Here is a 16,432-nt window from a genome sequence, read left to right on the forward strand (position 1 = left end):
TATATGACATCTCTGCAAACATCAAGCTTCAATTCACTTCTGAGCTTAAATACCTCTCTTTTGGTAGCCAACCCTAGAAAGATCATTTCTCTGTCCTCTTGGTCTTCCCACATTGCATACCAAGAGGTCTCAAGAACTTCAAATGAAAACATACCATGCAGTGAGGCTGCCAGCCACAAATCTTGGATGCTTTACAATGTCCCTTTTCATCTATTTCCTTTTGCTCCCTTTAGGCCAAAACTATATATTCTCTGGCAAGAGCCAAAGGTCAAAGTAAAAATACAGCATAGATCTATTATATGCTATTTAAAACTCTCCTCCAGTTATTCATTGCAATGATGAAAAGAGAGGCTTTCCTTGCCTTTACAATGAACCGTTAAGAGCTAAATACTAACAAATATCTGTCTGAGGTCTAAATGTTGCTTCAAAGTTGTAAGTCCTACCCTTCCAGACAAACGCCATCATAACACACCATAACTGTTCATCACAGTATTTGCTATTTTCTTCATGTTACATTAATTAGTTTTGCAAAATCCTCTTGCTAAAGTGACTAATCTTGAGAAATACTCTCCTTGTTAACTTCTTCAAAGCAGTGTGGTCTAGTGGCCACTACATAGTTTTTAAGTTTTGTTTTTACATCAAGTAACTGAAATATTTGAGAACAAGTGCTACAGATGATATGACTACAGTATTGCCCATTTCCAGTAGTAAACCATATTCTAACTCTTATTTGAGGATGCTGCTAGGATAATAGGCACCACTCTAATGAGTTACTTCCCAAGCCTCCTTCCTTTGGTTAACCTCATCATCAATTCTGACTACTTTTATTAGACTGGAAAATTCCCAGCTAATACATAAGAACAAAAACTAATGTCATAAGTTAGTGTGAGCCTCAGCAGCACATTAATAAGGACACTTTATAAATGGCTATTCTGAAATGCCAGACACCTGTAGGTTTCAACAGAGTGAATCTAACCAAAGGAGTAAAGTTTGACGGATTAGCTAGAGTTGCTTGATCAGTCACAGAACATCCCATTCCTAAAAACTAAGAGAATAACCTATAAGATTTAACAAATGTTTTCCATGATATATGAGATAGTGATTATTGTAAAGTTTTTGTTTCTAATCAAATAGTATGGTTCAGCAAAATGAAATGCACAGTCTTACGTGATTGAGCTAGAAAATGAACTTCTACACAAGATGGCTTTCTCTCCCTGCAGTTCTGCTCCAGCCTATGTTCTCTCCAGTCAGTGCCTTAGAGTGGATGCAGTAGTCCCGGGCTTTGGGGACACTTTCTTCAAGTCTCTGCTCAGGACAAATGGATTCTAACTCGGTGGTCCCTACCCCTCCATAATAAATGCTGACAAAATAGTAATAAGCAAAAAACTTCAGAATTTCCTAAAAGTGATAGGATCCTAGAGGAGGAAGGAGTGAAGTTCCAATGGAAGAAGCTCAGTCCAAATGGTACCAGTGTGCTGCCTGAGTTGCCCAGCCAGAGGCTCTGTTCCAAAGCACATCAGGTCCACCATGCATCAGCCATACAATCCAGTGGTGGGGACAGCAGCTTGCCCTATCAGACTACAAAGCTCCCTTACCCCAGGCACCAGCCTGTGTCTAATTACTCTGTGTCAGGGGCCAGGCCCACAAACCAGCTGAAGACAACAGGGCTACGCCAGCTCTGACAACCCATCACATGGCTTGTTTTGTATAAGTTTACAACAAGCTCTCGAGCTTTTCATCTTAATCCTAATCCTTATAACAGCCCTGAAGAAAGTGGGAAAGATCCTAACCCTATAAGAAAACAGGGCCTAAGGTGAAGCAGCTTACCTGAGGTCATGCATATGTTTAGTGCCAAGCAGTAGCCTAAATGTCATCATTCTGATTTCAAGTATGTCCCCTCTTAATAATGCTCCTTCTATTTAAGCTCAGCCCTTATCCCGGTACCTCCCACCAGCCCCCAAGCCCTTCTGCTCATGCAGGTGAGAGGGAATGTTAACATTGGGCAGGCTCCCTGAAAAAGTAGGAGCTCAGCAGGCATTGTCTATGAGGAGCCAGACAGCATCATCAGCAAACAGTAAATGGACAAGAGGAGCCTTTCATGTGGCTACACAGAGCTCAATTTGAGTGGCACACACAGAGTGAAGTAAGAATGCCACTCTGCTAAACACATTCGTCTCTCTATCTAATCTTTAGATTCAGAAAAAATCCAACCACATTTTTTCAAGTATCTTAAAATTTTCCTTTCTTTAATATTCTGGGTTATATATACAATCAAACATCTTTTATATATCATCTGATAATCTTCTGTAAAGCTGATGTGCACATAAGAAATTTCTGCATATGGTTCAAATTTATTTGCAATTAAATTATTTAAGTGTTTTCTCTAAGCTGTATGAGATCATGTCACTAAAGCCTTCTGAAATTTTCAGATAAATTTCTGTAGATCTTTTATCTTGAAAACAGGAAGTCACACTGCTGAGCATAATCAAGCTCATATCCACCAGCACTGAGTGTATTTCAAACTTGGTGGGGTACATTCCCTCCATCACTCTTCATGCAATGCAACCAGGTAAGTTATACTCAGAGCTGAACAATAACATAATACCTGCTGCAATTACTATACAGTATCCACTTCCCAGAGAAACTGAGTGAAACAATGACCACCTGATTATAGCAGACATCAGGATATTTCTCCTGATTCACACCACTTCACAAATTGGCAAACATTCCAAATTTGTACAGAGGCAAAATCTGTTCTTTTCAAAAGAAAAAAATCTGAAATTCAACATGAAACTTTGAGCATTTGCAATGACATGCTGGTTAAATGGGACAGCTTCTAAATTAAACAGACTCTTAACTCAGAATCTACATCAAATCTACTTACTAGTGACTTAGAATTCTTCTTGAGCCTCTATTTCTTTCTTTGTAAAACTGCACCTAGCATATATGGTTTTTATAATATCCATACAAAGCACTCAGTATCATAGTTAGCATATATTAAGCACATCAGATGTGTTTGTGGTGGCTATAGTTTAAACTGTAAGTATGCCTCAAAGTGCATGAGAGGTGGTGGTACCTATGAGAGGTGGGGCCTTGTGGGAGACCTTTAGGTCACAGGGAGATCACCTGATAAGGTGTTATGGGACTCTGCCTCTTCTTTTTTCTCTCTTTGGCATCCTGGCCATGAGGCAAACAACTTTCCTCTGCCACTTATTCCAGCCATGATGTGCTGCCTTACCACAAGCCCAAAGCATTTATCCTCCAAATAATAGACTGTGAGGCAAAAAAAAACTTATTTATACACTGATTATCTTCAGTATTTGTTACAGTGACAGAAAGCCAGCTGACACACTGGGTGTGACAAAAATGGAAACCCTCTTTAATTAGCTTCATGGTCAGCCTTTGAAGTATGAATGTGTCACAGAACTTACCTTTAGGCTTTGATCACAAGGCCACTAAAAACAAGGTAAGAGCAAAAAAGAACTTACTGCTGAAAACCTACATTGAAAAATCTTTCCAAATATGTAACTCTCCATATTCAGATGACTTTTTTGGCATCATGAATTGAAAGCATTACTTATCATCTTCATCAACATCTTGATCAATTACACTGAGTCCCTGCTCTTCACCAACATAAAAGAATGCCTGACTGCTCTGTCTGTCGGCCTCTTTATCTTGAACCAGGAATGGCCAGCAGGACATTTGTATCCTTCAGAAGACTGTAAGGTATTGGTCTACAACAATGAAGAATCCATGGACTATCCCACCAACCAACATGACAGTCCAGTGTGCTGACTGCAAAGCTTCCCTGAAATTGCCCTATCCCTTTCCCTATGAAATAAAAGAGTAGGCTTGCGTGCTCACTAGCTTTTGATGCTCATCCTCTGCCCAGGAAGATTCCCCATCATCCCCAACATCAGCCTTCAGCAGAACTGTGAACCCTGAGCTGCAGGACAGGAAGGCATCCAGCCACTTACACTAGAACCAAGGTGCTCAAATGTTAGTGAGCATCAGACTCACCTGGAGCTTGTGAAAACACACCCTTGTCTCCCACCTCTGGCAGGACCAGCTGAGATTCTGGGCCTTCTATGCAACTCTGGTGAACAGCAAGAGAAGGAAGAGGAAAGCAAGCATAAGAAAAGAAAAAAGGTGGGGTAGAGAAGGAGAAGGCATATGCTATAGAGAACAGGAAAGGTCAACTGTCCATAACTGGAATGGACACAGGACATCTGCTTAACTGACCATACTGTGAGGCTCAATTCCCTGACTCAAGCTCAGGCCTACATCTGATTGATATCTTTGGTGTAAAGATAGTTATACCAAACATCCAACAATCTATATCTGCCATGAGCTCCTTCTTTCTGGAAAATTCTGACTCATAATCTACTGAACCATCCCTGAATGGATTCATAAAGTTCTTCCTCAACACACCCCATATTTGTAAGATAGTAACATGTCACTTGATACATTCTGAGAAATGTAGCATCATTTGTGATTTCATCACACAAATAGCATAGTGTAGCCAAAACCCAAAGAGGGTTACATGCATATATCACACCATCCCCAAAAACACTAGAATAGCATCTTCAGTCAATGCCTGGAGTCTGTAGGACTTTGCTGAAGTTTCAGAGTTGGAAAAAGAGAGATTTTTAAAGTTCAATAGGATGTAAAAGGAAAAGAGGGTAGGAGACCTTGAGTTTCCCCAAGCTAATAAATGCCAACTGTTAATGTCACAGATTGCATACGCCCAAAACACCTTTATAAAGCACTGAAAATTAAATTTAAAAACAAAGCAACCAGCATAAGGTCCTGCAATTTAAGACATCTGCACTCACTAGAACTGTGGAATATGTCAGAGACCCTGCTTTCTAGCATCATACAGTCGTGTCCAGGACATCCTCAAGTGAAAAATACATGGGAAATCCTACTTAGCATGAGCATAAAAAACAAAGGTGTGATCAGAGGCCAAACCTATGGGCTGCACAAAGCTTCCCAAATAGTATCCCAAAATATAGTATTGGAAATAAAGGAGGCCTGTCTCAGAAGTAAAGCAAACACTTCAAGCCATGCTGTAGACATTCAGCTTCAACCCACTTGCTTTATCTTATTGTTTCATCAATGAATAGTCACATCACTCTTTCACTGAACAATTTTCTCAAACCTTTCACTAAGTTACCTAGCTGAAAAGAAAACCAAATTAGCTCCCCTAAAGCTTAGAGCATGGCTATTTATTCCCAGTCTGTTTTATTTTAAAATTGAGTTTGAATTTGATAGACTACTCCATAATAACTGGTATTTGTTTTACAATTTAAAATAGAAGTTTCAGTGTTTGACCATCAAGAAAAAACTTACTGTTGGAGGCAGCCAGTTTCCCTTATGCCTTCATGGACTCCTGGTGGCACTCTGTCCTTCCAAATTCTGAAAAGCTCTGAGCCTACTCTTTTATTTCATAGGGACAGGGATAGGGCAAGCTCTGAGAATCACTGTTGTACACTGGCAACTCAGGATGTTATCTTGTCAGTCAGCAGCTAACTTTGTTACTGACCCTAGCACAGTCAATAAATATCAGCGACTCAATCACTATCAACAGCCTATGAATACCAGCAAAAACTTATCTATGCCATCAGTTTCACCATATAGGACTGAGGCTGTGCTGGGCTTCAGGATGCCAAGTCACCCAAAGATGATGGTCATCGCTATATTAATGACATCAAAGAACTCTCCCTTGTTCTGCCACTGCATTTTGGGGCTAGACTCTCTGTGACCCATCTATGGCAGTGATTTACCTATAAGCCTTGGGATCAGTGCCAGTGGCTGATGTCCTTGTAATTCCAAGTTAGACATTGCTGCACCATCTGCAACAGGAGCTCAGGGTTTGCCCTTCCCTAAGCCCAGCCTACTGGCTCCCCATCTTTGGCGAGAACAAACACCAACACAAAGTGGAGGGAACAGGAGCTGCTCCAGGTGGCCAACTGTGAAGGTCTCCTCCCTTCCTGATTTGGAAATTAGCATCAGCTGCTGCTCTGTGTTTATCCGGTGGTGTGTGAATTTTTAGCCACACTTCTGACCATTCATAAGGACCACAGAAAACAAAGGAAGCAATAAACCTTTCCTGATCTCCTTACCAGCTGACTAGCAGATATTTGACATTTAGCGGCACCTCGATATAACACAGAGACACTCATGGGCTACTGGTATGTAACATATGAGGAAGATGTGTTAAATATTCTAAGGAAAATTAAGTCTCAGTTCAAGGAGTTTGGTCTGTTTGTTTGGGGTTATTGTTTTATTCTAAAGTTCCTCTGTATTTGCTTCATTTGGGAGTAGAATACTAAGCAATGCAGTTGTTTTCTGGCTACGAAATCCTTATTTTAGAGAATAGCTATTGGTTAATTTGGTCATTTATCATTTTCTAACACATCATTTTCAGTTTTTTAAGTCCAATTAAAACACATGAATAGGTGGAGAACTTTCTTTAAAAAGTGTTAATTGACAATGTGTAAAAGAAAGAAAAGGGATAAAAGTGTAGGGGAAGTGGGAAGGGTAGTGGAAAGGAAATGAGAAAGAAAAAAATATGAGAAAGTGAAAAAATGGAAATAAAGTTTTTGTAAATAGGGAAGGAAGGAGGGGGTAAAGGGAGGGCAAGGGTAAGGGGAAAAAATGAGAACCAAGATCTGTCATGTAAAGGTACAAGATCCCAATGATGAATGTAACTGTACTGTATACCTAAAATGTACCAATAAACTCAATGAGGAAAAAAAAAGGAGATGCAATAAAAAAAGTGCTTTTTCATACCTGAATATGCAGGGATCCTTGATAAGAAGCTCTTATCAAGAAGCATCAGGACTGCACTTTTTCACTCTCAAACCTCAGAACTGTGGAGATTATAGTTTATTAGTTTATATCCTTAGATCAACAGATTCGGGAAAGAGCTATTTTAAGCCACTTGGTTTAGAGGTTTCCACTTCCACATCAGTCATATTTAACCCATTTTTCCATTTAGAAAAAAAGTACAGTTGTCTGACAGTATTTATTTAATTTTCAGCCATCAATAATTACATTTTTGTTATGGCTTCTATCTAGATGTTCCCCCAAAGCCTCCCCGCACTCACAGGTGGGACTTTTGGAGAGCTGGCTGGATCATAGGTATGTGACACTGGATCACAGGTAAATGACACTGCAGTAGTCCACTGATGTGTGTGATACTGAAAGGTGAAACCAGGTAGTGTGGTTATGGCCTGGAAAAAAATATATAGAGTCCCTGAAAAAACTGTATCCACACTTCAGCAGTTCACCCTACTGATAAATGTCTAAAAGCGAATGGCCACCACCTGGAGCACCTCTTGTAATTGTAAAGGCCAAAGGTCACTTGTATTAATCTCATGATGTCTCAATAGATTTAGTATTAATGTATTTATACAAGGTTTTCTTTTCCTGATGTATACATTTTTCTCTCCTCCCTTGATAGCTTGCTGCTTTCTGCCTGCCAGGACCCTCTGCCATGCCTCCCTGCCTTCAAACCAACTGACTATGGACTGAAACTTGTACAAATTGTAAACCAAATAAACCTTTCCTCCTTTAATTTGTGCATGTCAGGTATTACTTGCCAGCAAGGCGAAAGTAACTAGCACAATTTTTAAATGGAAACCCACTATTAAAATAGAGTGTTAAAATAAAATCTTGTCTTTTGTTTCCAAAGACTATCACTATAGTAGCATGATGCAAAAATAATAAAAACAAGAAACTTTGTGACAAACTTCAGCAAGTTTAATATTGTATTCCAAGAGAAAATGCTACAGGGTAAACACTGCAGTTAAAAGCAGTGCAGGCAATAATTCTCAGGGCAAATAGAAAAATAAAAAACTGGCAAGAAAATGTACCTGAAAACTGGTGAAATGATGAAATTCTGATAGGAAAAAAAAAGGAATACATGTTTAGGGTACACATGTTTCATTATCCCACAGCTATTTCCTGTGGAAGAAGTGCTATGGTTTGAGTGTGTCTGCCAGAGGTTCATGTGGTTAGCTGCTCAGTGTGGCAGGGTGGGAGGCGAGGAAGGGATTTGTAGAAAGTGTTGGTGATCAGGGTAGAGCCCTCAAGAATGGATTAGTGAATACCAAGGAAATTTTCTCCTAGGACTAGATCTGTCGCCACTAGAGTGAATTGTTATAATGTAAGTTCTCCTCTCGTACCCCACCTCTTCCACACGTACCAATTGCCCTTCCACCAAGAGGTCCTCACCAGAGGCCAAGAAGATGCCATCGCTACAGTCTTGGACTTCTCAGTCTCTAGAACCATGAGCCACAATAGATCTATGTATAACTTATCCAGACTCTGGGATTCTATTTTCACAGCAGAAAATGAAATAAGACAATAAGAAGATGCCAAACTTTGGGATTTTTTCATTTCTTTATTTCATTGTTTCTGTGTAAAATAATTTGTTCAACAGAAGGTTTCAATTTTTCAAGTCAAGCATTGGAAGGTTGGTAGAAGAAGGATTCAAAGATGAATCTGGACATGCCAGCTGCCCCAGGGTTTAACTTCTCTATGTGTAGTGTCAGCCTTTAAGAGAAGGAATGACTCCACATGTCCTCCTTCAAGAAAAAGGAAGGAGAGATGAAGGTTTAGAAGTCACAAAGGGAGATGAGAGATGTCACCTGATGACCCTTTCTTTCCCAGGGGAGTAGGAAGCAAGGGCAGCTGCTCCAAAAGAGGACACAGGCCAAGGTCAGTATTCTTTAAGTTCAGGTGAGTGGTAAAACTTTGTAACAACCACTATAGAAGAAAAGAAGGCAACTATGCAGGGACATATAGGACAATTACCAAGCAGTTTGAGAGCCCAGCTGAAGTGAAAACATCAGCTCTGGCAGTTATAATAAAACGGGTCAATTACCTCTTTATTTATCTCAAGGTAATGGCCAGAGAGGGAACACCAGACAGCTAGGCAGCCCTGGTGGGGCAGCTAGCAGGCCACTGGGACAGTTCAGAGTGAGGTGGCTGTCCTACATGAGTGTGGCTGCAATGAAGGAAAAAGGAAACAGCCAGGGGCAGTCTCAGATTCTGCAAAGGAAAAGGGTCTGCAAAGCCAGAGCCTGAGAAGGTCTGAAAGCCAGCTCATGATTCAAGGAATGGAAGAAGTGAGGTGACTGTCATCACACAGGGGAATCACAATTCCAGACTGTGGTGGGAGCAACTCCATCCCTAACTCTAGCTCTATGAGTGGAGATGGCAATAAGAAGCCAGTAGATGAGGGCCAGGGATTTAGCTCAGTGGCACCGGGCCTGCCTTGCAAGTGCAAGGTCCTGAGTTCAATTCCCGGTACAAAAAAAAAAAGGAGGAGGAGGAGAAACCAGTAGATGAGAATATCAAATAGCAAATGGGTCATCATCTCCAAGACAGACATGGTCCAGGATGTCCAAGTGCCCACAGGACTGCTGGAGCAACCTGGAGGCCAGTAGCTGTCCGTAATAAGGAAAGGAGCAGCTCGACCTCAGGTGAGCAGGTTGGAAATGGCCAAGAAGTAACTGTGATTTCTATGCTGAACTTGAATTCAAGCTTCTATTTAGCTATGCAAAAATGAGCAAGCAAGCTTCATGAACTGAAATGTAATGTAAAGAAAATAAGAAGTAAAAAATCTAGTTTAGCTTCACAGATCAAGAAAAGCACAGAGGATTGATTTTATAAAGCTATAAAAAATTAAAAATAGATGTGGTCACATTCAGAGAGGAAATTAACCAGACATGGTTAACATGTTTCCCAAGATAAAAATTTTGGCAAAAGTAAAATAATTGGCCCCAGCCAAATTCATGGACTGGTCAATCATAAAGCTGGGACATGTTCTTGTCTTGACTCCTGGGCCTGGCTCTGCATGACTCAGTTACCCCAGATTCAGAAAGAAAGAAGCTAAAACAACTCATATAAGGGAAGTTTGCAGAAATTCTAGATAATAGCATTCTGATGAGTGAGCAGATTTGTGACATCTCTTCCCTGAGGACAAATCAGGAAGATATGGTCTTACAACCCAACAAGAGGGATCCTACATTAAATACAAAGAAAATGTTCTGACTGAGGGATAGGAAATGAGCTATACAAGAGGAAGCCAAAATTTCCACCCTGCAGTTGCATTTTTGCTTGGTCAGTCATTTCTGAGTCCTGAGAGTTCTTATATTTGGATGAGCGTCCAGTCTGAGAGTCACTTAAATCCTGCCCACCTCAAGGATGATTTTCCAGCATGTTCTTCTTCCTTCTCACATAATTTCACCATGGTCCAATATTTTCTAACCTGGGTGCCACTATGTTATCATCAGGCTCCCAAAACCTAATTCCCCCACCTGATTATTCTACATCATAGTACAGCTTATATTTTCAAACAATTTGTGATTATATCTTCATTTTAATTGTGTCCTCCTCTCCCTCCAAAAATTCATACACTGAAGTCTTAATCCCAGGCAACTTCAGAATGGGATTCGAATCTTCAAAGAGGTAATAAAGATAAAGGGAGACCACTAATATGGGCCCTAATCTGATCCAACTAATGTCCGTATAAAAAGAAGAAATTTGGACACACAGAAACACCAAAGATGCATACTCACAGAGGAAAAGCCATATGAGGACACAGCAAGAAGAGGCAGCCATCTGGAAGCCAAGGAGAGCTCCTTAGAGGAATCAACCCTGCCAACACCTTGGTCTTGGACATCTACATTTCAGGACCACTGGAAACAAATTTCTTTTGCTAAGCTCCCCCAAATCTATGGCACTTTGTTTTGGCTGCCCTGGCAAGCCAATAGGCTGTATGCACTATCTTAGTTTACTGGTTCTCTTTCCCACAAAATATGCATCTGGTTCAGGTAAGTCCTTGTCTGTCTTATTTCCCATGTATCTCTAGCACAAGGATCTGCGCCTGGAAAACCACAGACATTAAAGGGATGAGTGAAATAGAATTTCTATTTTTAGATAAAGATAATTTGATCCAAATAGGTCTAAAGCAGCAAAAGGAAATCTAGAATTTGAACTGAAACCCTTGTTTCCAGCAGAATAAAAACATGGGTTCCCCTCTGGCTTCAAAGAAAACCCTGGAAAAACATAGATGTCACCGGATGCACCTGTGCCTCTTGCCAGGTGCTGATGCTAATACTATATTTTTTGAGGAAAAATGAATGAAGATGTGGAATTTATGAATAATTTTAGTTTGATAAAAATTATCATACATTTAACCACTTCTAAGAACAAGAACATAGCATATTTTCCAAGTTTCAAAAAACCATATAAATACACGTTGATCATTCAGTGACAATTTCTTGTAAATTATTATTATTATTGTCATTAACAATGAAATGTGATTTTTTTCCTGAAGTATCTTAACCAAGTCTAGGCAGTCTAAATATTCATGGGTTGTTTGGCTTTGTTTTTAAAGTTCTATCCTTTATCATATGTTGCAAATGGTTTCAGCTAGCAATTTCTTCCAATATGCAACAAATGGAGCATTACATATTATACCAGAGTGCTTTGGCAACCAAAGCCTGCAAAGACTTCTTCAGAGAGAGAAGTTAAATAGTCTCATAGTATAGGAAGCCAACAGTGAGTTGGAGGATGATTGTCTCCAAGCCCTAGGCCCCAGGATTTCTATAATGCTTGCCTCAGAAAGGTCCCATGCCCACATGTAAGAACCATGTACGTACACACCCTCATATGTGTACACATTTCCATTAAACTGAGAATTAATTTCCAATGAAAAAACAAGAAAATAATTTCTTCCAAAACTAATATCATAAGGAAATCTTTATCAGGAAGATTATTAAAATAAAATTATGTGTTTATAAATACAAAATGTAAGACTCAAATATATAAGGCATGCACATTTGTCTGTAAAATATTTACATTTATTTGATTATGCATTTGCATTCAGGAGTAAACACCTCTGAAATGAACATCCTTTTCTATTTTGCACATTTCCTAGGTGTTCAGTAGTCTCTCCAGTACCCCTTATCCATCATTTTGCTTTCCTGGTTTCAATTACTGACAGTCAACTGTGGCCCAAAATGTTAAATGAACAATTCTATAAATAAATATGTTTAAATTGCCACTGTTCTGTGCAGTGCTGAATTCTCATGCCATCTCCCTCCATCTTGCCCAGAATATAAATCTAGCATGGACCTGATATATATGCTACACTCTTTTTAGTCACTTAGTAGCTTCTAGTGCATCAGATCAACTGTCACAGTATCCACAGTGCTTTTGTTCAAGTAATACCAATCTAGCAGCTTAATGCTGCACCACAATGCCCACATCATCCACCCCAGTCATTTCATCATGCATGTATTGTATCATCTCATATCATCACAAGAAAAAAGTGAATACCATACAGTAAACTATTTTGAGAAAAGGCAGGAGAGAGACATCACATTGATATAACTTTTATTATAGTGTATAGTTATAGCCTCTATTTTATCATTAGTTCTCGGTGTTAATTTCTTATTGTGACTGATTTATAACTTAGAAATTACCATAGACAGGTGCATGTAGTCAAAAATTGTACATATAGAGTTCACTATTATCTGTGGTTTCAAGTATCTGTTGGGAGCCTTGGAACATTACCCCTCCAGATGATGGTTCCCTCTCTCCCTCCCTCCCCAATACTCTCCTACTTCAATTCTCACTCTATAACATGCTTCCTAAATCCATGTCTAGCTCTTACTTCCCTCTTCCAATTTTCACTCCCTCATCTTCAATCACCTACAAGACAATTCCATTGTAGCACCTTATAGTCATCTTAACACCAACATGTCTTAGCAAGAACATACTACCTTTCCCCAAAGCTAGTTTATTTTGCTGATTACTTTGCTCTTCTACTGCTTGTTCATATGAAAGGGAATCTGAGAACTGTCTACAGCAACAAAGTGGATTTGAGGGGCATATTATCATCATTGGTCCTAACATACTCACCTTCCTCTCAACAATAACACCAGGTTGATGTACTTATGCACATGGTACACAGAAATAGAACACAGCTCCCTCCCCAATGTATTGCCTGTGGGATACTGCCCAAAACATTCTGAAATAACTGTATTCATTGTGCATTATTTTTTCACAATTGGTTAAATATTTTCAAGAAACAACATACAAGAAATGTCAACATTTCTCTCAATAAGTAAAACAATATGACCAGACAACATCAACATCCAAGTGATAAAACACACATATAAACAAATATGGAGTGGAGATGGAAGGCAGGTTATATAGCATATCACAAAATATCCCAGGGTTATCAGAAAAGAGAATAAGACCTGATACAACATATTAGCCAATATAAGGCACTGTTTTATGGGTCCCATTCATTTATGCCATTTACAGGCAAAAGAGTTGGAAAAATCCTCATCAGACCAGTACTACCATCTCATCCACCATATTTGCCAGGCAACAGGATGACAGTCTCCCCAGATATAAACACAGACACTTTACCAATGAGGACGCAAAGAAACAAGACAAATGAGTGACAATGGCGCAGGGCAAGCAAAATGCTAATTGACCAGGACTGTATGGCATGTGTATTAGTTTAGCAATGGAATGAAATGAAGGTTTGTGAGCACATGTGTGTAACAGAAGCACATCCCTCTTGCAAGATGTTGCTTCAGTGAAGACATGAACCAAATGAGCAAGTAGTACCTGTGACGGTTTCATTAAATGGTTCTGGACCCTTAATGGGAAAACCATCAATCTTGATCCATTCACCTCCTAAATTAGGAAAATGCAACTTGATAGTTAGAAACAAGGACAATTGGACTTTCTGTATTTCAGTGCATCCTTAATGATTAGGTAAATGATCTTTTTAATAGTCTTCAAGGATATCTGTTCAGGCTTTAGAGACAATATATATTTTGAGCCTTCTGCCATGATTTATTCTACTGAGTACTTAAAAACCCCAGGAAAAATGCTGATGATCTACACTAAAACTGCTGTTAAAAGAGGAGCAAGTCTTTCCTACTTTTCTATCCTTCAGCTTGCTACATGAGTCTCAAATGTTCTCTTTCAGGAATCCTTTAGCAATTCTAAATTTATATTGATTTGAAGTAAGGAAGGAAGTCTCTCCCAATCTAAGTACCAAAACCACAGCCTCCAAACACTAGATAAGACTTACCAGGTGGACTTTCAGCTCTGTAAACTGGACGGCTCATTCCATTGTGGTTTTCTGCAGTAACCAGCACAAAGTACACTACCCCCGGCTCTGAAACACATGGTTTACATCAAGCCACTGTTTCCAATCTCCAAGAAAGACACAGTTTGATTCACTAACCATCTCCTTATTCTGGTTATAACCATATATGAAATCTAACCTAAGTGACAAGTCTAATAATAACTTTGTTTTTGTTTTTTTACTAAAATCACTAATGTTTTTATGCAATTAAACAAACCTGACCTAAAGAAAACAAACTTTAATTAGTGCAAAGTACATGGCATGTGTGACAAATCTGGATTCACAAGCAAGCAATAAAGGAGATTTTAAGGTTTTTTAATGTGAACTCAATATAAGAACATACAGATCAAAAACTTTAGGTGATAGTTTAATTTCCCATGGAAGCTCCAAATGGAAATCTCCTTTTTACAATAAGATGCTTCCCAGGCTATGTATGTAGGTTGGTTTCTACTATTTCAACAAAAAGCTAGAAAAAATATTTTTGTGAAAGCTTGAAGTAATTGGGCTTCATTTTTTGACTTTTGTCTCAGGGTAAAGGTTAAATAGCAAAGGTCTTTGGCTGGGCTCCTAATGTTAGTATTCCAAGGGAAATCAAGACACCATGTTACAAAGAGATCACTCCCTAAATCTGCACATTGGAAAAACAAAGCTTTAATAGCACTGGTTTCCCTCAAAATTAATTGTTATCTTCTGACAGGTAAATGAGTTGGCAATTCCATGAACATTTGTGGGCATTGTAGGGAATGAAGAGTTGTGAGATAAAAGTTCCTTCAAAGGCAGCAACCATAACATTTCTCAAAGTGAGAAGTGTTCCTTCAACAAAATCTCACTCAGCTCTCCAGCCTGAATCCCGAGACCAGTGACTAGGCTGACACCATCTGTCACACTAGATGTGACTTCTGTCTAACTATGGCAGGGCCTCATGGAATTTGGGGTCTGGCACAACCTGCTGGACTAAGGGAAAAAGGCTCCAGGTTCAAAGAGAATGCAGAACGGTGCTTCATCGGGTAACTTCTTCACTGGCAGTTTATTTATATTTCAAAGAAATGTAATCCATACATCTCTGAGTCCCATAGAGTTAATGCAAAAAGTTGACTGGGAGACACTTTGTTTTTCAGTAAATTCAACATCTCTCCTTTTGCCTGTTTTCCTTCTCTGCAGCAATCATAATAGCCTAAGGCGAAAGGAAATATGACCCCACAGGTGCCTTCAGTCTGATAGAATTCTCCGTTTAACCTCACAGCTGGGATTTGGGCGGCCACAGCAATTCGAAAGAGATTCAAGGAAATGTAGCTGAAGCCAGAAGGAATTGAACCTACTCTCCTTTATCACCCTTTCATAACCTCTCTGCTCCATTACTCAGAAAAATACGGTAAAATAAAACTGCAGTGCAAGGGGCAAAGGGCCTAGGTCAGTGCCGAGGAGCCATGAGTCAGTCATGATTCATTAAAGGATCAGACTACTAATGTGGTACAAGGGACACCTGTTTTTCTCTATGCTGACTTCTGTGACTTTTCATGATCTACCGTAAGACTGGACCCCCAACATGATGGTAGAATCAGTGTAGTTTCAAGCTACAGAAATCAGAAATAGAAGAAAGAAGAAGAGGAAACAGCCAAACCCCAAGTCCTAACCCCCTACATCTGCACTTATAAAACAATATATATTGAGGTGAGATTTAAAATATGTCTAACTTCCAGAATCAAATTAAAATAAAATACAAAAGGTTACATTTTTTATTTGATGTGGCTAAGCATGACATTCTACACACACCTCTATGGGGACATGTTATAGTTGATCCTTGAACAACTCAGGGATTGGGGGCATCAAGTTCTGTGCAGTCAAAAAGTTGCATACATTTTCCTCCCCAAAAAACTTTCCAAGAGATTGCTGCTCATCTGAAGCCTTCCTAATAACAAGCAGCAGACTAACACACGTTTTGTTTGTTATATGTATTATATATGGCGAAAGATAAGTGAGGACCGAGAGAAATCTCTTTCCTGTGACATGCAATTGAGTGGGAAAATGAAGATCATCACATGAGAGCATTTTAAGTGAGTATTTGCCAACACTGAGATTACTACATACCAGGAACAGGAGGCACTCAGTTTTCTGTGATTATGGTTTATTATCTCATCTTTACCTTTGTAAATGTATGCAAAAATTTTGGTAAATTTCAACCCTAATAGATAGATTTGTGCAGATTGTATGGTAGTAAATGTAACAGATTATTAGCTATAT

At 39.3% G+C, this 16,432-nt stretch overlaps 1 protein-coding gene across 2 annotated transcripts in view; it reads right to left on the bottom strand.

Annotated features, from left to right (window-relative positions):
* Positions 1-16,432, bottom strand: part of Fndc1 (fibronectin type III domain containing 1) — a 73,642-nt gene that overhangs the window by 56,519 nt on the left and 691 nt on the right. Inside the window, exons 2-3 of one of the 2 annotated variants that reach the window (XM_010625247.2) lie at positions 14,135-14,221; positions 13,663-13,731 (exon numbers count right to left, since the gene is read on the bottom strand). In XM_010625247.2, coding sequence (XP_010623549.1) covers positions 13,663-13,731; positions 14,135-14,221 — 156 coding nt within the window. The remainder of the gene's footprint in view (positions 1-13,662; positions 13,732-14,134; positions 14,222-16,432) is intronic. The other variant, XM_033763281.1, reaches the window with a different exon arrangement.

The sequence above is a fragment of the Fukomys damarensis genome, unplaced genomic scaffold (genome assembly GCF_012274545.1).
Source record: "Fukomys damarensis isolate Sample0158 unplaced genomic scaffold, DMR_v1.0_HiC HiC_scaffold_14, whole genome shotgun sequence".
NCBI lineage: Eukaryota > Metazoa > Chordata > Mammalia > Rodentia > Bathyergidae > Fukomys > Fukomys damarensis.